Below are 22500 nucleotides of genomic sequence, written 5' to 3' on the forward strand. Positions count from 1 at the left end.
CACTTTGAATTGCCCTTGTGCGTAAAATGTGACACAAAAAAAAGTTTGACAAATCCCGTAAAAAAACACACAACTTTGAAACGAGCTTGTGCATTTTTCCCTCATTGAGAAGTAGCTTTGCATCAGGAACTCCTTATTTGATCATGGCCTCTAAGTTCTCAAAATCAGGAATCAGAAAGTGTGATCGGCGCGTTGCGGATCTGGGCCGGTTCCGGTCGGGCCTCTTACCCGGCTCAGCTCCGACTCGGAGACAGAGCGCTGCGGCGGCGAGCGGCGGCGGAGGCGGTAGCCGGGGGGGCTGTCGTCACGGTAGCCGGGGCTGTCGTCGTCCAGCAGCGCGGCCGCCGGGTCCGCGGACTCCTCCTCCTCCTCCTCCTCCTCCTCTTCCTCCTGCAGACGAGACGTCACATCCTCAGGACACATCTGGTGGTCGATGCCGTTCTGGCTCGGGGCGCAGTGGACAGCTGGGGGGGGGGGGGGGGGAGGGAGGAGAGGAAGGAGAAAATAAAGGGAAGGAGAGGGATGGGAGGGGTGGAGCGGCAGAGTGAGATAGAGGACAGGGGGCGGAGGAGGTGGAAAGGAGAGGTGTACGGGAGGGGGATGGAGGGGCGGAGAGGTGGAAGGGTGTGGAGAGGATGAGGAAAGCGATGGAGAGAAGCAGGGGCGATGGAGGGATGTACAGTAGAGAGAGAGAGAGAGAGATGGAGATGGAGATGGAGATGGAGCGGAGGGACGGAGGGGTAGCGAAGGACGCAGACGAGGAGAGGAGAGGAGAGCAGGAGAGGGACGGAGGAGTAGGGAGATGGAGATATGGGGGGGTAGGGAGACGGAGAGAGACGGGTGGAGAGGTGGAGAGGAGGAGAAGGAGGAGGAGAAGGGACGGATGGACAGACGGATGGGCGTACGGGGCAACAGAGACGGAGAGAGGGATAAAGGGGAGAGAACGGAGTGGAGAGAGAGGAGGAAAAATGAAGAAAGGATTAAACAGACAGAACGACAGAGAGCAGGGAGAGGGTTCTTTTTCACTCCATCGCCTGCACACCGGCTGTCATGGCAACCGACGTCCGCGTGGCGGCGCCGAACCACTGTTGCTACGCCACAGCAGGGAGATTTGTTTCCCACCGCCTCGTCGACGGAAAACGCCACGGAAACGATGCGTTCGGTGGCAATCCCGTTCATCCGGCGGCGGAGGCTCGGCGCAGGGAAAGCGGAGCCGAAACCACAGCCGCGGACGCGCCCCGCTCCAAAATCAACCCGCCGGCGCCTCGCTGCCGCTGGGAGGTCACGGGGTCACAGTGGTGTTTTTCTTTTTTTTTTTGTTTGGGGGGGTTTCCTGAAAGCGGCAGAATCAGAATAGACATCGGGATCAACCAGGCCAGAGCGGTTCGGGGGTCTGCGTCCGTCACGAGGACGACCAGCCCCCTGCAGCGTCTCCGCTCCGGTAGCTGGAGATCAAGCACGACGCCAGGGGAATGAGTCAGCGTTTACAAAGCTTTTTCTTTGCCACAGCATTTTATTTTTTGGAACGTAACGATCCCACGGCACCGCACCGCCAACACCTTCACCACGAACAACCTCAAACGTGTAGAGATGTGCTTATTATAAGAGCCTACTAATAGTTAGTGACGCACGACTCGCAAACGATTAGTTCGTAGCGAACAAATCTTTAAAATGACTCGGCGGTCCGGAGTCACTCCGGCAAAAGAGCGAATTAGCAAACTGAAAATAATCCCAAAAGACTAAAGTGAAGCCCAATGCAAAACAGGCCAAGGGCGTTTTTCGGGGCACAATTCATAATGGCCTGATTTACTCTTTGCATTCCACCCAAATAAATCGTTTCGTCAGAATTAAACGACAGCAGTTAAGAACTCCATTCCCATCCCGGAGCAGAGCCGACACTTCCGACTCCGTCTCCCTCGCTCGCCGTGCGTCGCAGCGACAGAACCGAACGAACCAAAAGTCGGAAAAAAAAAAATAATAATCAAACGGCTCTTTTTTTACCCAGTGGGGTCGTTAAAAAAACGAATATGAAAGAGGAGTCGAACCTTTCATCACTACGAACGGCCCTCACCCTCAGAGTGAAACTGCAATTTTGATCTTGCAGCGCAGGGGCTCATTTCATTATTTATTTTGACAAGTGGAATGTTCGGCAGCGCCGCCGGGCTATGGCGATCGCGGTCATTTTCCGAACCAATCGCTCTTTGGCCGGGCCGAGGGAGAAGGCTGTGCCCCGCATCAGCCGCCAGGGCCCCGGAGACGAGCCACGCCCAGGCCGCCGCCGCCGCCGCCGCCAGGTGATTACAGCCGTCCCGACGCGGCTCCGGCGGCTCCAGAAAACAGCCGTCGCCGGCAGACGCGCACGATTGCATGCACACACGGTCGCCCATCCGTCGACCGTCGGCAACAGCAACCAAACAAGACCAGAGTCAGATGAGGAGGAGGAAGAGGAGGAGGACCGGCCTGCCACAGAGGGCCTCGCCTTCACCCTGCCGTTCATTTTCCCACTTGAGTACCGTGGTGCCGGCGCGCCGCATAAGCCAGGGGTTCTCAACGTGGGGTCCGGGGACCTCGCAGGGGTCCTTCAAGAGGTTCCAAGGGGTCGCCGGCGAAATAATCTCATCGTTAAACGTCACTGTTAGAGGATGTAGAATTATGGCTGCATAGTTCCACTGTTATCTCCAAACGACTGTGCAACTGTAGTATAGAGGGAGGGAATTTTTGGATTTAATTATATGCAAAAATAAAAACATCTTATCAAATGAGGGTCCGTGGCGCCCATGCCTGTCAAACTGAAAGGCGCTTGATGTGAAAAAAAGGTTGATATTCAGTGCTCATTTCAATGACGACACCATAGAAGTAGAAGAATAGAGATGAGACAAAGGAACCGATAGCAGCAAAATAGGTGGATCGTGTATTGATGGAAAAAGAAGAGAAAAACAAAAAAAAACATCCCTCTTTTAGAAGAATTAGAAGAATCTTTACTGACCACACGCCACGCCACACTACGACACATGCACACACACACGCACACGCACACACACACACACACGCACACGCACACACACACACACACACACACGCGCACGCTTTGGAAGGTGGCCGGTGAAATGTGGCCAATTTTCTAGTTGCACTTACTACAGTGTGTTTTTTTTTTTAATGAAAAACCTTTTTTAATCAAACTCTAAATATAAGACACAGGAAGTTGGAACGATATGATACTCATGTCCAGGGGCTGATAATGACCCTAAATGACTCAGGCCACCGTAGGAGAGGGTGAGGCCTACACCAGATTGGGGAACAACAGGTGTTTCCAAACTCTGAATGGAATAGAGAGGAATACAGGTCAGCGAAGGGGAACCGGTCCCCCCCCCCCCCCGAGTAGAACGCCGTGTAGTCGTCTCCTTTTGAATAACACCGGGCGCGTCCCGGCCTCATGTTCCAACAAGCGGGACTTTAGATTCACGTCACGAAGCAGCGCTCCCTCAAACTCCCTCCCTCCCTCCCTCCCTCCCTCCCTCCCTCATCCTCCTCCCAGATCCCTCTTTCCCTTTCCCCGCCTCATTTCATAGGCAGCCTGAACACGGCTGGAAATCACCTGCACACACACACACGCGCACACACACACACACACACACACACACACACACACACACACACACACACACACACACACACACACACACACACACACACACACACACACACACACACACACACACACACACACACACACCAGTGAAGACGCAGAATGAAGAGAGGGGAGTGGACTAGAGGAGGAATGGACAAAGCTCGCTGTTGTTCATTTTTTGGTTTATTTCATTGTATATTTTTAGGGTTATTATTATTGTTTAGTCTTCATTTTTCGCTTTGTTTGATTTACCTTTTTTTGAATGTATTTGTTGTTGTTCATTTGTAACGCTACTTATCGTTTAACAGTTAATGTTTCGGTTTAATTTCCACCGTTCTCTAATCGTATTGTTCTCTAAAAATCTAAATAGAATAGAAGAATTTGGCAGCTCGCAATAAGCCTTGTTTTCTTCAGTTTATTGTGTGTTGCCAAACAAAAAAAGGCCAGAACAGCCTATGAAGTTTAGGAAACTGCACAAGTTCAATGCTCCTGAAAGACAACAACGATATCATCATATCCAAATAACCACAACCCCAGCCCATGTCTGGTCTCATATCTCCATATCATCTCCATATGTATCACCCAGCCCTACATCGAATATCTTCCGCCTCGAACCAGTAGCCCCCCCACCACCACCACCACCCCACCACCCGAAATAAATTGCGCTAAAAGAGATGTTGCAATGGGAGGGATGAACCCACAACCACTTTCCGTCTGAGTCTGAGAGCACGCTGCTTCAAAGTGGAACCAGCGGCAGATCCATGATCACAAGTGAAGGGGGCTCAGCGTGAGCGTTCAAGGTCTCTCTCTCTCTCTCTCTCTCTCTCTCTCTCTCTCTCTCCCCCACCCCTCTCTCTGAAAGTAGAGCACAATAAATTGTGAGTGAATTGTGAGTCGACTGTGTGACCCAGAAACAAAGCCAGGGGATGGAGGGATGGAGGGAGCCAGGCTGGAGGATCGCGGAGCCATTAGCCAATTTGTACGGCGGCAGACGAGGCCCACTCCATCCCAGATGTCCGCTTCCAGGACGTCTGGCGACATCATTACATCAGAATGGGAACCAGAAATAAATGATAGTTTATTCTGCCGGGTGCATTTACAACTACAAGGAACTTGTCTTGGTGAGGATCGCTGCGTTTCTACAGACAATTAGCAGTTAAAAAAATGCTACACAGTGTGAATAAATAAACAAACAAACAAACAAACAAATAAATGAATTCATGAGCGGTTTTGGTCCTAAAGTATCAAGATATGAGCCGACTGGTCAAAAGATCAGAGTGATCAGTAAAATACTGCCATCTCTTGGATAAATACTAAAAGTGTATTAAAAGCATTGCAATATGTACACCAACGGAAAGTGCTGTCGTTCTGTAACCTGTGGATGGATTCACACCAAACATGGTGTGAATGTTCCAATTAGGCCCTGTTGACACCGGGCATTAGCATGCCGCTTGTGCGATCCAAACAGAAGTTGACAGCTGTAAGTGTGTCTCTTCACACTAGGCATTCGCCTTCCTGTGTTTTTATTTTAGACGTATTTACTTTCTTTAGTTTCCGACTTGTATGAAACTTTTATTTTTATTTTTTCAACACAACTAACTGTCTGTCTGGGACTGTCCCGTTCCATATTGGATCACTGTGTAATGGAGAGGGAGCGATCTGTGGTCCACTGCACATTCATGTTCCTGTGTCTCCAAAAAAAACAAATAAAAACAAAGTGTGTTTTTATTTTATATGTATTTATTTTCCTCCGTTTTCTAATTGAACAAAACAAAACAAATACAAAACAATGGGTACGTATTTCCACTAACGCAGAAGATGTTGAGTAGAGTTTAGCAGGCGGCCGTTCAATGTGGCCCAGACACATTCGCATACACACTGCTGAAAGAATGTGGCCATATGCGGCCCAGGCCACCTCCAAATGTGATCTGAACAATCGGATCCGATCTCAATGTATCTAACCAAACTCCAGATTTAATACTACTAATAACTAATGGTAAAAATAATTGTTTATAAAATATGAACACCACATCTTGTGAAATTCTACTAATCACATAAGGAGATACACGTTTTTGGCATTCATAGTGGCCCCTAAAGTTACATTTTTAGACCACACCCATTGTCAGGTTTAATGGTTAATTGCTAATCTGATCGTGAATCGGTTACAGTACTTTTGTGGAGCTAGGTCCCATTATGGCCTGTACCAAATTTGGTGTAAATCAGTTAAATATGCCACTCAACTGCTGGTACAAACCTTGGTGATGTCCCGTCTCGACTACTGCAACGCCCTCTTAACAGGCTTGCCGGCCTGTGCGGTGAAGCCACTTCAGATGATACAGAATGCGGCGGCGCGACTGGTGTTCAACCAGCCAAAGAGGGCACATGTCACTCCGCTGCTCATCGAGCTCCACTGGTCACCTGTAGCCGCCCGCATCAAGTTCAAGTCTCTGATGCTGGCCTACAGAGTGATTGCTGGGAATGCTCCCGCCTACTTAAGTGCTCTTGTAAGAGCACATGTTGCCCCCCCGGATGCTGCGCTCGTCAAATGAGCGTCGCCTGGCTCTGCCGGCCGTACAGCCACGGCAATCCAGGCTATTCTCATTTGTAGTTCCACGTTGGTGGAACGAGCTGCCAAAAATGACCAGAGCGGGGACCTCCCTCTCTGTCTTTAAGAAGCACCTGAAGACCCAGCTCTTCAGTGAGTACCTCCTGTCCTAATCTACAATTACTTAGCACCACCTTGCAGTATTTATTGTTACACCAATGTTGTTATTACACTAATCTCTGTCGCAATGTAGCTGAATGTTATTCTCCCTTGTAAGTCGCTTTGGATAAAAGCGTCTGCTAAATGACTAAATGTAAATGTAAATGTAAATGTTAAAAGCTGACAAAGCCTGAGCGAAAAAAAGTGTTCTTCAAAAGATTCAAAATGGCAGAAAGTCTAGTGAGGTGGAGCTTAACTAGTCCGACTGACTTCTTTGTCGATCACATTTGCCTGGATATACAGACAAGGACTTTGTGAAAATCTGACTTACGATGAGGAAAATGAAGGAACATTTTATAATAATGAATAAATAAATGAACAAACAAATCAACAAAAAAATAAACACATACAGAAATAAATAAACATATAAATAAATAAACATAATAAATTAACAAATAAACAAACAAACAAACAAATAAATAAATAAATAGACAAAGCCATAAAAAAAATAAACAAACAAATTAATCAATGAATCACAAAGGCAAGCTAAATCTGCATCTGGACCCCAGGGACGTGGGCAGCCCGAAATCCGACCCTGGGTGATCCTGCCAGCGCCTGCAGGGGACATGAGGAGGGGGAGGAGGAGGGGGACATCCAAACCTGGCTGCAGATCAGCGAAATTACATCCCAGCGTCCTCTGCACGACCCAGCCAATCCTCGCGTGAGCAGGAATCAGCTCCTTTTTATATTAGAGGAAATTATTTTTAGAAAGACGGTTTGTATGGCGACGGAGAAACTCGTCCTTTTTAGGGCGATCAGTGTAAGAGAATCTGGCCATCTGGCCGTCATCCTCCTCCAATCGGTCCACTGGCGCGCACACACACACACACACACACACACACACACACACACACACACACACACCATTGTCAAAAAGATAATGATTTGGTCTATTTTGCATGATGCATGAGTGTGTGTTGTGCACCTGATTCTCGCCAAATTCGCACCGAGTTTCGTTTTTCCTGCATTTGGTGTCAAGTGGCTCTACCTCAAAGCCCTCACTTCCGCTCATTAAGTGTGTGTGAGAATGGAGTGGAGTGCGCGGACCGGAGTGTATTCGGGATCTGTCTGTAGAACAGGACGGATCCTCATTTTCCGCTTCTTAAAGTTACGATTCAAACGCTGGTTAAAGAGACGAATCTCAAACTACGACGAGCGATCACAGTCCAGACGCAGTCTATGGAAACTCACTTAGAGCTGTTATAAACTCACTATTATTGACTTTTAAGAGCTCATAATCCAAATTTACGTCTTATTAATAACTTTTAGGACAATTGAATGACTTTTAGAGAGGACCCACTGTGCTCCTTTTCAACAGGAGACCCAATTGTATGTGCGCAATCCCCGACAAGTTAGTTTTTTTATAATGCTCCCCTTTAAGGCCCCATGAATTTAAATCCAAGACTATGTATTGATTTTTCGGGCCTTATATATGTAAAACTCCATTTAAGACATTTTGAGACTATTTAAGGACCCAGGCAGTCTTCTAATTGAACACCTTAAATGTAAGACAATTTAATGACCTAACATGATAAAGACTTTTTAAGCACCCAGACGGTTTATATATTTTAATCTCAGATTTGGATTTATGAGGTCTTAAAAGTCATTGAATAGAGCAAGAATATTTAATGATCTCATAAATTGTAATTCAAGACCATTTAATGACTTTGATGACTGAGACCTAATGCATGTAAAACAGAACTAGGACATTTTAAAGACACCCATAAGGTCCTTATATATTCTAATATCAGACTTATTTAAGGACTTTTAATACATCATACATTTAAAAACAACACTACTTAATTACTTTCAAAGGCCTAGTATTAAGACTACCAAGACTTTTCATGACTTTTTCCAGGCCTACTATGAAGATTACTAACCCTACTTTTTTTAAGGACCTGCAGACACCCAGAAGGTGCTTATAATCCAATTCCCCGGCTTAATTTCAAAACCACAACATTCCATTCCACGGCCCCAACAGCACAGGTTCCTCTGCTTTTTAACCTCCCGGTCCAGGCACGGCTGTGTAAGATAAGCCACGCTAACCCGGCAGGGTTTTGAGCTCCCCACGGCACCGGCATGTTTCGCTTGGTGTTACGCAAACACAGTGAATCGTCCTCCACCAACATGAGTCATGAGGATTAAAACGCCGGTTTTCCCTGCCAACAGATCCAGGACGCACGGGTTTTTCCGGGGTCGAGCGAGGCGCTTAGCAACTTGAAATCCAAGGGTCAAGATGAATAAAAAAAAAAAAAAAAAGTGTGTCCGAGGAACTGGCCTCATTGAGATGCAGATGTGGCCGTGGTCTGAATACCAAAGCTCTGATATGGGAGGGAGCGGCCGTGTGACCAGCGGACAAGGTCTCCACGCCGATAAGTGAGAATTATGCAAGACGGTTTACGGTCACGTTTATGTGATGAGTGTCTTCATCCTCCACTTAGAGAAGTGAGACGGGGAGAAGAGGAGCCGACGCCCGGCGTATCCCGATTCGGCAATTAGAGGCCTTCGCTGGTCAAACAAGAGACGGTAATTGAAGCACGTTTTCGGTTCCTCGGTTCCATCTGCTCGACGCTTAAAGCTGAAGTTGTTGTTTTTTTTTTTCATTCTACGTTCGTGCTCACGATAGTAGCATCTATTATTCTGTGACTTCTAAACATTCCCATTTCCTGCCTTATTTTGTTTTATAACAATGATAGTTTTAAGAAAGTGGCACTTTTCAGATCGCGCACATGAAAAAACCTATCACCAGGGGACAGCGATTCCCAGAATGCAAATTTGGAACGTTTTTTTTGGGAGCACCCCACCACCCGCTGCCTCCCGCTGCCGGTTCGGCGATTTGATTGAGAGCGTCTTACACCCTCTTCTCACACTCCATAGCAACACGGAGGTGGTGTTTTCACAGAGAAGTGACATTTCTTGTTTCTGGCGGTTATTTGTTTGACGTTTCTTTAAACATTAAAAAGAAGTGGCGTCGCCTCTTGTTCTTCGCGTCCTTTGAGGCGGCGTCAGAACAACAGTTTTTTTTTTTGTATTTTTTTTAATCGCGTGAAGAAGACGCGCGGTGTTGTCATTCATGAGGCGATGCATTTTCTAACGCTGTTTTATCAAAACTGTCACATTCTGACTTCACGTCACTCGGATTATGGAAGGGTGATCTTGATCTGCGTGTTTACATTAAAGGAAACTGTGAGATCACCGCGTGTTCCACAACCTGTTGATGAGTAACTCAACTAATGCAGACGGAGCACGTCGCCTCCACTTTTTAATATCGATCTAATATTTAGAAATCAAAACCAATTTAAAAGATCCGCTAGTGATCTCATTTTGGACCTGTGATGACCCAGCTCGTTAGGGGAAAGGGAAGCAACATAAAACCCGTTGTAGTTAGTAAGAGAAAGTAATTAACAAGGAAGTTAAATGTTTAATACAAAAACACAAGAGGCAAACTACAAAAGGAAAAAGGGCCTGCGAGTGCTCTTCAAATCAACCGCCAAATATAACAGAAAGAGGAATCCTTTAAACAAGCATTACACCTATCTTGGTCCAAAAGAAACAAAAATGAAAATAAAGCCTCACTGTCTGAAAATAACCTTGCCAAAAACCCCAAACTGTCAAAACAGCACCCGTGCGCCTCGTGTCTAACAAAGAAAGCCTACGCAAACACCCAAAAGGGTTGCACGCACCCCACCCAAAGCAGGAGTCGGTGGCGGCCGTAACAGGGCCAAAAAAGGAATTTCCCTTGAGCCGATGTTTTTCAGGCACAGCCAACAGTACAGCGCTGTGAAATGCGCTGGGACGTGGTGGGTCACATATATCAACACTGCAGTCGCCTATACACCACAGCAGCAGAATTCAATCACATACGTTTGACATCATGTAAAACTTTATCGGATTTTAATACATACGTTTCAATTCCGAGCAGTAATGTGCCCATGTATGACTGATGTACGCAGGTTTTCAACAATTTTAAAAGGTTTTAATAAAATGAAGAAACATAATTGTATGTAATATATTATATCATGTTTATTAGAGTAGATAAGGGAAGAGTAATAATACATTCGGACCGATTGCAGGAGGGTTTTCGATTCCCATTGAAGATGTGAGGATAGAATTCCAGGTAGACATCAATAGCTGCAATATTTCTAATATCGGCTCAAAATTCCCCTTCCAAAAACTTCCCTTAAAAGGTCACAGTGTTTACTTTTTACTTCATTTTTGTTGCATTTCATACTGAAATATGTGTTGTATCACACCACATTTCTGACATTGACTCAATTTTCCCTTCGATTTGGATGGAAACAAAGTTGTAGAATCTGTGGAACGATTTAAAAAATAAAAGTGCGACGGCTCAAATGAATCGCAGCTCTAGCAGGAACCGCGCATGCGGTCGTTTCAAGGGGGAGCTTTACAACTTCTGGCTAATTTCGACATTGACATTTTTTTTTTTTTTTTAAATCCAGTACACCGCCGTCATAGAGGTGGGAGGGGTCGGGGGTCGGAGGGAGTTATTTTAACGGCTTGGCGCCAAACAGCGCGTCTGTAATTCACCCTGACATGGAATGACAAGTTCACTGAGATGAAACCTCCATGACCGCCCTCCAACCCTGGCGAGGGAGAGGGAGCTGCGCTTATCTGTATAGATATTTTTAACACTCTTTAACACTTATCTGTTTTCATTTTAGGTTATCTATACTTGTGTGTTGTTGATGTTTAAAATGTTAAATTATAGAAAAAAAAATTGGTAGCCCTCATTCACCTTGTACATAAGCAGATTATTGTATATATACTGCTTTTATATTTTTATTTTAAATGTGGCACTTAAGCCTTTTGAATTGAATATGAATTGAAAGCGAGCAAGACAGAGAGAGAGTGTGAGAGAGAGATGAATAAGCAGAAAACAATTTAACAAAGACAAATATTCCAAGAGAAAACCGGGAGAAAATATCAATGTAAAAAAAGGTCCAATTTGAGGGCTATGGGGAAAAAAAAGATGGAAGAAAAACTGAAAGAAGAAGATAAAAAGGACAGAAAGAGAAATGACCCACTTTTGGAACACAGACACTAGTGGGCTAAATCTAACCGGTGTGTGTGTGTGTGTGTGTGTGTGTGTGTGTGTGTGTGTGTGTGTGTGTGTGTGCGTGTAGCCATAAATGCTCATGCATCGCGGGCAGGAACGCCGTGATAAAGCAAAGAGCAGGGAAAAAAAAAAAAAAAAGTAAAAATAGATCTTCCTCTGGATCTGGAGCCTGAGTAAAAACAAATGAATATTTCAAGATACACAAAGCCAGAGGATGTCCTCAGTTCCTGTACGTACTTTTTCCCCAAAGTTCCCTATGTAGCGTTAAATCCCTCGATCTGATCTCAATACCTGTCCGATAATACTTAAACATTCTAAATAATACCCTTTAACATTAACACATTCTAAATAATACCCATTGATACCCCATGCATGCTTGGAAAGAAATGAAAATAATAACCCATTTATACTTAACAATTCAAAGTAATACCCCCATTAATACTTGAAAATTTTAATATTTCCCATTTATATCTTTAAAATTCAAAATGTTTGATTTTTTGGTCCCCCCACTTTTAGGTATTATGGAATTTCTTTTTTGGCAAGAACGTTTACGCCAGACATTACAGTAATAGAACGTTGGCGATAACGCCTAAAGCCTATCGCTATTGTTTGCGGCCACGGGACGGGTGTGTGTTGCTCGCTCATCTCCGCCCCTGCCATTTTGAACGCACACTGTACTAATAAAGACGATGTGCTTTTATTTTACATGTGTTTTCTTGTGTTTTTCCGTTTCCTTTGTTTATGGTTTCCCTAGACAAACAAAGCACCGTGTGTAACGGGGACACTTCCTCAGTCACTCTCTCTCATGGCAGTCACTTCGACAGTGACTACCACCAAACATAGAGCTTCAAATTCAGTATTTGTTCATTGCAAGAAAAGATGATTTGTGTTATTATTTGTAAAAATACCGTGTCTACCCGAAACCCTGGAGAAAAATGACCTTTTTTTTATGTTAAAACAAGATGTATCCCTTAAATAGCTTTTGACATGCTGGAAGGTGTATTTCCCTTCCCCCAAAAAAGTATGGAGTATCCCTTTAAGAAATCCTTCTGCTACAATATCGATATATCGTAAATCACAAGTTAAGGAAATCCAGCTGTGATTCACAACAATGAATAGTAGAAACAATGAATAGTATCAAATAAATACATATAAACAGTAGTAAATCTATAGTTTTTTTAAATAAAGTTCCCTCTAATATTTAACATCTCAAATGAGAAATTGTGCATCGGATACTTATCGGATGTGCACACGCTACACTTCGTTACTTTAGACTAAGAAACTGTACACGACGATATCCTCATGTCTCCACGGTGCGACATCACAGGACGGAACCGATTTTATTGATCGCCCCGTTTTTGGTTTCCGCACAAAGACCGAACTGCACATCCTTCACGGACTTCACCCGATATTACACCTCCATCTCCATCTCCTTCTAATATCAGCGAGGCCCAAAAGCTGCTTATTTCAGCAACTCTTCCACCCGTCAGCAGAACCGGGGAAAGTTCACGGACATCAGAGCGTGGACGTGCCGGGGAATTTAAGATTGGGGGCTAGTCATAAAACACCCCTGGCGACGCCACCGCATTGAAGCCATCTTTAGCACAGAAACCTTCTCAAAAATGGGATGTCATTACCTTTTGAATGGTTAAATGCATGTTTTCTGACAGCACATTTAATGTGGAAAATATATTAAAAATAACGTTACAATTTTAAGAGTTACAAGGGCAAAAATGGCACCCCAATAATTACCATATCTTGTGTATAATACCACATTGTGACTGTTCATTATTTATCTTTTGGTTTATTTATTTTTGGTAAACTGTATCATCAGCTTTATTTCACATTGTGCATGGCAAATGGATTCATTTCTGGTTGAGTGTTTGGTTTCAGGTGCCAAAATTGTCAAATCGTTTATTTTTGTCGGTCTTATTCCAAATTGTTTTCCTGTTACTTTTTAGGTTTATAGTTAATGTTTAATTTTAGGGTGTATTTACATATTTTTCTTGTTTATTGTTAACTGTCTCTTCTACTGTAGTTAACTTTGAGGTTTATCATGTATTGCCATTTTAGATTTTTTATTCTACTGCTTTATTATCACTGCTTATTTTGATGTGAGCTGCTATGACCCAGTTATTTCACCCTCGGATGAATAAAGTATTTACCTGTCTGTCTGTCTGTCTGTCTGTCTGTCATCTGTTTGTCCATCTATCAATCAAAATACAGAAAACAACTTTTTTAAATACAAAAGAAGCAATTAAATATTGACACATTTTTTTATTTTTTACGTTTGAGAACCAAATTGGCAGTACGACAAAATAAAAAATGCTTTTTAATACTGAAATAAGATAGGGATAAGATGGCACTCTATAGAGCCCGACAATTTACAACTTTAATAAATATTATTTACAAATTTTTACAAGTGGTTGCCAAGTTGCCACCCATGCATCAGCTATTAGTTTCACGAACGTCATCATTTTATAATTGATGATAATTATACAAAAAGCACAGTACATACTGTACCTGGCTGCCTGGGGCAACCATTATTATGGAGGCCCTGCTTTATTGATCCCTGCAGGGAAATCCAGTTGTCACAGCAGCAGGAGTTGACAGAACAGTGGAAGTCAAAAATAAGATAAGAATTAAAACGTATTTAAATAAAATAACTACCACCACCAATAAACACTTTTGGTAACTATGCTAAAGTAAAGAAATTGTTGTTTAAATGACCTGGCAACCTCACATCTAACGATAATATGAATACATTTTATTTGTACAGTGCACATTACAGTACATGGCACGATGCATAGATGTGTACAAATGTGTGATTTCTTATCTCATTTTTATTTCTATCTCTTTCTCAACTGCTCTGTTTTTTGCTGCTGCATCACCTGGGATGAATAAAGACATATCTTATTAAAATCACATGGAGTAAAAGAACGCAGGGCGAAAACTAACAATAAGGTATTCCGTCTATGCAGCCTCCTAGTCCAGACCAGTGGTTCTCAAACATTTTTTGTCAGGCTTTTTGTCTTTGAAACGGGAAACAATTGCATTCTCCCCCCATCATGACCCAATCCTCCTTCAATGAATTCTAACCAGTACCATCCCAAAATGTTGCCACTTTACAGTGTTGAATAATGGGAATAAAAATAAAAGGTCAGTTTAAACTATTTATTGAAAAACAATGCTCAGAAAAAACAATTGCACTTTTTCTTTCAGATTTATATCTGGGAACGCAAAGCACATTTGAATAAATAAATGATAAATGAAGCCTATTTATATGCTTTGCCTTCCCAGATGTATTTATTTTACACTATATGCAATAGGCATATTATGCCGACAGCATATAGTGTAAAATAAATAAATGATCAATAATTATTGTGTTTCTGTGATCCAACCACCTCACAATGCGAGCCTGCCGTTAATAACCCACTCGATTTTACATCTATAAAATAGTATGTATTCCTGTTTCTGCGGTCCTGGGGTCCTGGGTTTTGGCGCCCCCAGTGATTTTTTCATAGGGGTGGCCAGATGGGTTTATACATGTCATGTCTGGCAACATCATTTTAACACGTTTATTTTAACATGTATAATGCGGTTTTGAGCGACAGAGAAACAGGAAGGGCGTGGGAGCGGAGCCAGAGCGCGTGATTGCAGGATGCACGGGGGGGGGGGGGGGGGGGGGGCGCATGCGAGCTGTCCTTGCAACAAAACGGCGCCCCCCAGTTTGAGAACCACTGATGGAGACGCACGTGAGCTTCATCCCCCGTCAGCTTGTCCCCGATGATTTATTCAGCGTTTTTGTGAGAGAGCCCATGTTCCATGTTGAATTCCTTCCGGTTCTGGATTCTTCTCATCCTGTTTGTCTGTTTCTGTGTTTTCCCTCCGGCTGCTTTGCATTCTTTTGTGAGATGAATATTCCTCGGTGCTAAATTTAGTGGATCTGCGTCCGAAAACACTCGGGAGGAGCTCAGGAGTAAAAATAGCAGCGGAAAGATGGATTGGCGTCCTCCTGGGGCACACAGTCACTGATGTGACAGAAACACCAGGATATCATCTATGAATACATGATAAATATATAAATGTATATATATATATGTGTATATATATACATATATGTATACACATACATACACACATATACATATATATATAAAAACACACACACACATACATACATATATATATATATATACACATACATACATACATATATTCATATATATACATGTACACACACACACACACACACACACACACACACACACACGCACACACACGCACACACACAGTTTATGTTGCAATCTTCAGTGCCAATAAAGGGCTGTTCTGCAATGGGCAGACGTGCATTATTGAAATTTAAAAAAAATTAAAAATCCCCCCCACTGCACTGAGCCGTGAAGAATCCGTCCTGGAGCTGTTTTGTGGTCGCGTCAACATGGTTACAAAACAGATGAGGAAAAAAATAAAAACATTAAATAAAGTAAAACAGTGTGACCTTTTTAGAAACGCTGTGGGGATAAAATGGCTCGGAAGGCGCTGTGATGCTTGACAACAGAGGGCGTGGCAGGGTCCGCCACCAGCTGCTCGGCATCCTGCCTCCTGCCCACCACGCTGCAGCTACCACACATCCGGGACTCATCCGGTTCAGGTCTTTTTGTGATTAGTGATAATGTGATTTAATATCACACTGAATGTATAGGGAAAAGGTTGGCTATTGTGAAAAGCCTATAACAGGAGTGTCCAAGACGTGGCTTGCGGGCCTGGATTCAGCCCACAGAGGGGTCCAATCTGGCCCAAGGAAGGATTTTGAATCTATCTCCTAATTTGCACAATTAGTTGATAGAAGATAGATTGGTAGATGCAGCTGAATCAGTTGCAGTTTAGTTGAGGTCTGGACGCTACTAGAAAAAAAAAATAAAAAAAATGAAGGACTTATTGAATGAAAGAAGCAGAAACATAAGAAGTAGGTTGGAAAATAAACTGTTATTCCCACCGCGGCTGTAATAAAGTCATGTAAAGTAATAAAGTTGTGTCAAATTAGCTCGACGCCCATGGCCTACAGCCTCTTTTATCAGCATATACTCCATGCAAAAATGGATATTCTGTACACTCTTGTTTGAAAAAATTACAATTGTGATTTCTAAAAGGATTCTTATGTCGTAGCAAGGGTTGGTATCGATACAGTAGATCGACACAGGTGTAGGAGAAGTGGACAGCGCGAATGAATACACTTAGAACGGTGCCGCTCCGGTTCCGTGGCTGGTGGAAACGCCGGGGCACCGCGGCCTGTTGCAGGTTGGTTTGGTCGCGTGACTTGGTCCGCGCACAAAAACTCCGGTGGGGGGAGAAAAACAAATAACAAAGACAAAAACAAAAACAGCTCTTTACGCTTCAGCGGCAGCGGCTGCAGGTCCCGCCTCCGGCTCGTTTCACGGCTTGGATTTCATTTCCTCCGACGCCGCCGCGGCTCCGACCCCACCTCTACTCCGACGCTTTACACCACCTCCGAAAAAGATATATTAAAATCAACGCTCATGCCGTCCCCGCTCCGTCCAAATTAGGACGTCTACCGCGCTGATTTCTGCTCCCACGGATGGTTAGCGCTGGCTCTTCTGAGTGGCTGCACAGGGAGGCGGGTCGGGGAAGGACGACGGGAACTGAACCAACAGCACCAGCCGCGGGGGTAAACACCACCACCCCCCACCCCCGCCCAGACATGGAGTGCACGGAGACGACCTGCACGGCGGCCCGCCTGCCAAAGGTTGTTTCCATCAAAATTTAAGGTGAATTTCAAACCAGTGTTAGTAATGTCGCAATGAATAGAATGTAAATTAGTCGATCTCCATCACTTGGGTGGAGGAGTATTTACCGTACCATACGCAACAATATTCAATGTCAATAAACAGCGCTTCTGCAAGAGGTGAACATGCAATATTTCATGATGCTATTACGGTGGGAGGAAACAAACAAAACAGGACAATTTAATGGTTAATCCCAATGTTTCGTAGCATTAAAGGTGGAGGTACGCCTAAAAAGAAGCAGAAGTGTTTGACCAGAAAGATTCTCTGCGCTGCGAGCTCCCCTCGTCGCCATCGGTCCAAATGCCGCTGCGTTGCGGCAGGGGACGGACTTCAACCGCCCCTTCCGGGTCATTGAACCTCCTCCTTTTCCCGGGTCAACAAGCTTGTTTTTTTCCTGAGCCGCAACATCCGGAGCAGGTTGAACAGATGCCGTATTTCCTCAAACATAACGGTGCGTCCCGTGTCTCTGAACAAAAACAATAATGCAAGTTTACTTTTAGATGTAATTATTTCGAGCAGCGCGGCATCCAGACGGCAGTTGAGGTAAATAAAAGCCCCGGTGACAATTTGGGGAAAGGTGGGTACTGTCAATAAATGACACCGAGTTTGATTTCACTATTTTTTTCTTTTTCATCTTTATGTAAAACAAAGCCACTCCGACCTCCTCTCACTGTCGAGTTTGGGCTTCTTTCACCGCAGTTCTTATTGAGCATCCTTCTGACGCTGTTCTGGGACATGTCCCCAGGTGGTTCTAACGTCTTTTGTTCTCGCATCTTTCTAGGTGTACCTCCACCTTAACCGATGCCTAGTTGCTCCAGGCAACCAGATTTGGGCCATTCACAACCATCCCGTGTGGGGCCGACAATAACGAGTGTCCATTTTCCCCGTGCAACAAGATTATGGCATCGTCAGCCATCTTCTGTGTCCTGGTTGACCAGGACCTGACAGTAATGTTTGCCCAGTTGCCCCGGGAAACCAGATTTTGGCCATTATAAACCATCCCATGTGGTCTGGTTGACCAGGCTCCGACAATAACGGTTGCTCAGTCGCCCCGCTTGCCTTGATGTCCACAACTTAAAAAACATAAAAAAACAAGTGTGGTACACCTCCATATGTTTAGAAACTTACGCCAAAGGAAAATTAGTTATCCTGCCGCATTTGGAAACCATTTTGTCAGTATTGGCAACCAGCAGCTGATGCTGCAGCAGCTGATGATGAAGTGGTTGCCGAACTTAGCAACCACTTCTAAAAGTCACTAAAAGTATGACTGACCAGGACCTGACAGAAATGTTTGCCCATTTGCCAATTTCGGCCATTGTCAACCATCTCATGAGGTGTGGTTGGCCAGGGTCCGATGACAACGTGTCATGATCCTCCCCAGCCTTGATTCCCTGTCTCTCTGGCTCCCTCTGTCCCTCTCTGGCTCCCTCTGTCTGCTCTGGGTCCATCTGTCTCTGTCTCACTCTAGCTCCCTCTGTCGCTCTCTGGCTCCCTCTGTCTGTGTCGTGTGTCACGTCACATCCCTGTCACTGCACACCTGTCCCGAGTTAGTAATCCCACCACATGTCTCCACCTTCCTCGTCACTCCTTCGGTATTTAACCGGGTCCCATTCACTCCGTCGGTGTCGGATCGTCGCATGTGTCCTCGCATGGCTTCTTGCATGTGGTTGACGTCTGTGTTCCTGCCGGTTTCCCTGGCTGTGTGCCACCCGAACTCCTGATTCGCCGCCTGCTCCTGGTTGTGACTCCCTGCCTGTCCTGATCCCCCTTCTGTCCCTGATTCCCTGCCTGTCTACCCATTAAACCCCCGTACAAACGCCTAAACCATTTGTCCTGCGTTTCACCTTGACAATCATCCGTAACACAACGGTTGCCTTGTTGTCCACGACCTAAAAAATATATAAAAGATAAGTGTGGTATACCTCCATATGTTTAGAAACTTCCGCCCAGGAAAAATAGTTGTCCTGGCGCATTCGACAACCATTTTGTCAATATTGGCAACCGGCAGCTGATACATGGTTGCCGACCTTGGCACACACTTATGACTACGCACAGCACTTTCCGTGGGTCCCATGGACGTTGGCCTCTTTTTTTCATTGTGACCTAACAGATTATATAAGCAGTCATGGAACCCTATGTCAGCGTGGTGGCAGATAAACATACCATCTTCATCATCCCCGGCACCATGCGTCACGACCGTGTCGGTTTCGCTCGTGATGAGACGACACCGGTTGTGGCAACCATGACGCAACCATCTGGAATGGAGTCGTCAGGGACAAGTCAAGGATCCAAAAGAGCAGCACTGTCCGCCTGAATACAATCCCAATGTCTGTTTGTTTGTTTGTGTGCTAGTTTCAACTGTGAGGGAACTGCCCAATAGGCAACTGTGATGAATGCGCCCTCACCCTTACTTGTACCCTTGTCTTTGCAAGTCTTTATATGACTAGAATTTGTCCATCTTAGAATATATTTCAGGTTCCCTGCCCAACCTGTTCACCATGCACTCACTCTGGGCTGTTATTGGGCTGGATCTCACCATTCGTTTCGACACAAAGTTCCAAACATATGATTCAATATCCATATATTGATATTTTATACTGTATTTCATAGTCCCGTATGCCTTTTTCACCCATTACCTGCCCACATAACAAGCGCCATTATCAAGTTCGCAGATGACACGACGGTCATGGGCCTGATCTTTAACAACGATGAGTCAGCATACAGGGACGCGGTGCGAAACCCGACAGCCTGGCGTTCTGCCAACAAGCTCATTCTTAACCGCAAGAAGACAAACCAGATTGTGGTAGGCTTTGGGAGGGCAGGGAGAACACCGTCAGTGTTCATTGACGGTGAGGCTGTGGAGAGTCTCCGGTGTTCAATTCCCGGGGGCGCACATCTCCAGGGCCGTAGACACCTCCACCGTCATGGGGAAGGCGACACCACCACCCCTACTTTCTGAGGAGGCTAAGGAAAGCCAGACTGCTGTCGTTTTGATGTCAGGGAGCGCCATCATCACCGTGTTGTCTTGATGTCTTGCACAGCAGTACAATGACAAGTTATTATCTTAACTTTTTTATACAGAATGAGAATTGTCATCAACTTTTCAGTATACCAGCTAGAAAGGTATTTCATGGAATTGTATAATTCAGTCTACAGTAGTACAGACACTGAATATTTCAATTCATTTGCAGCTTTGGTAGCATTTCAGTGTGGAAAATAATCACATAACTTTCAAACAAATTACTGATATTACAATTTTGAAATAGATTCGGAAATTGAAACAATAGAAATGAATCCTGTTCAGATATTGAGATACAACTTTTAGCGTTCTTTTTTACCCAGCAATGAATTTCCACCTTCGGTTCAGCAAGAATACAACAGCATGCACCTTTGATTTTCTCATAAGGGAGAAGGTAGCCAAGTGCACAATAAATGCTATTTTTTCCAATTTCTTGAACATATTACATGATGCTGTTAAGTCATTTAGAAGAAGCCTTTGTCCAAAATGACTCACAATAAGTAGATCTATCATGACCAGCAGTAAGAACTAACATCTGTAGAGGCTAAAAAAAGGAGCTGAAGATCCTTATCTTTGATGGAACCAAGGAAATGGATCTTCGGTGTCAAGTAAACATGGATAGTGATCCAGTCATTATGAGCCAAAGAACAACCTGCCAAACATTCAAACACTGGAAACCGGAAAAAGCCTGACAATTCAAGAAGAGTTTCTAGCTAAAGACCCAAATGTGACATCAGGGCCTTAAAGTGAATGGTGAATATCTCCTTCCAGAAGCAAATAGTCCTCTCATACATTATGAATGATTAATACTTGCCCTATATTCTCAGTCTAGGAGGAGTTGGCGGAACAGCGGCATAGACCATGGTGACATGGCAGAATTGGGATTTGTTTTTTCCAGCTTTTTTTTTTTTAAACAAATGTTCATATCTTTGGTTGAATCCAATATGCAGAGAATGTACAGTAAGAGAAGCACACACAAAACTCCTATTGAATTAGACGTAATCTATAAATAGAAAAATCCCTGTTCTAGCCAGCTGTAGCACTGATGTTGATCTGAGCGAGTGCGCTGCCCCAATCCAAAACAAAGCAGGAAATAACTTCAAATAATAGACTCCTCTTGTGAATATTGCTCTGGCATCGACAAAGTGAAAATAACACTGTACTCACCGTATTTCCTCAAATATAAACCGTTCATTCAAAAACAAAAACGGGCATCTAATGAATGCTGTGGGCGTGGTTGACACAAACAAATGAAGGCCTGCCTCAAATACAGACCGGGGTGGGGGGGGGGGGAACCAGGGATGGATAAACTTCTTGAACTTGAACTCCCGGCGCCTGTTATGTGCATGCCAGCTAAGCATGATGTACTTTCCACCGCTTTAATTTGATAAATTCAACAATATAATCATGATATTATCAACATTTTGTTGTTCTGGATCACTCATCGTGTTAAACGTAAACCTAACTCAGAGAGCTGCAGTGGAGGTACCATGCCGTGCCAGTTCCCATGTCGGTTCTACTGTGTTTTTATTTCAGATCTATTTGTTTTCGTTAGTTTCTGCTTGTATGAAAGGAACATTTCAAACCCAACTCAGGGACGTTCCGCCTTGGATCAGGACAGTGGATTGCGTAATGGAGAGGGAGTGATCACCGGTCCGCTGTTGCCGTGTCTTATGAACAATAAAAAGTAATGCGAGTGCTGAGAAATCACAAATTCAGAAATATCTTCAAATAAAAACAGTGTTTTTATTTTAGATGTATTTATTTTGAGGAGCGTGGCACCCAGACGAAAGTTTCATTTTAAAATTCAAAGACAGTTTTGGTTTGGTTTTAGATATAAAAGCCTGTCTTTAATATAAGCCTGTTTCCAATAAAAGCCTGGTACCCTCTGCAGTTGAGGTAAATAAAAGCCCCGGTCACTATTTGAGGAAATACGGTACACAGTATGTGGTCATGCCAACACACCCTCGATGAATTGAATTGGATAAAAAACGCATGATTAAACAATTGCAAATGATGTATTTTGGACGCATTTCTCCATTAAAACTCTGCAAAGCACCACTATCACTGACTGGAGGAGAGAAAAAAGGCTAATACTAAATGCTGAAATGCAACCTAACCTTGTGATTTGGGAAATCAGATTCTATGATCCTCTGAGCCTTGGTTCAGGGCCAGACATGCTGGTTTGTTTGTTAGTTATTGCAG

The 22500-nt window shown here is 44.2% G+C and overlaps 1 protein-coding gene across 1 annotated transcript in view; it reads right to left on the bottom strand.

Moving 5' to 3' along the window:
* The window catches only part of samd12 (sterile alpha motif domain containing 12), a gene marked incomplete at both ends in the record, with an annotated part of 127689 nt that overhangs the window by 103315 nt on the left and 1874 nt on the right, over window positions 1-22500 (bottom strand). The window contains 2 exons of the mRNA XM_080008435.1: window positions 229-464; window positions 19090-19165. Coding sequence (XP_079864561.1) covers window positions 229-464; window positions 19090-19165 — 312 coding nt within the window. The remainder of the gene's footprint in view (window positions 1-228; window positions 465-19089; window positions 19166-22500) is intronic.

Source organism: Zeus faber, assembly GCF_960531495.2.
Source record: "Zeus faber genome assembly, chromosome: 1".
Lineage (NCBI taxonomy): Eukaryota > Metazoa > Chordata > Actinopteri > Zeiformes > Zeidae > Zeus > Zeus faber.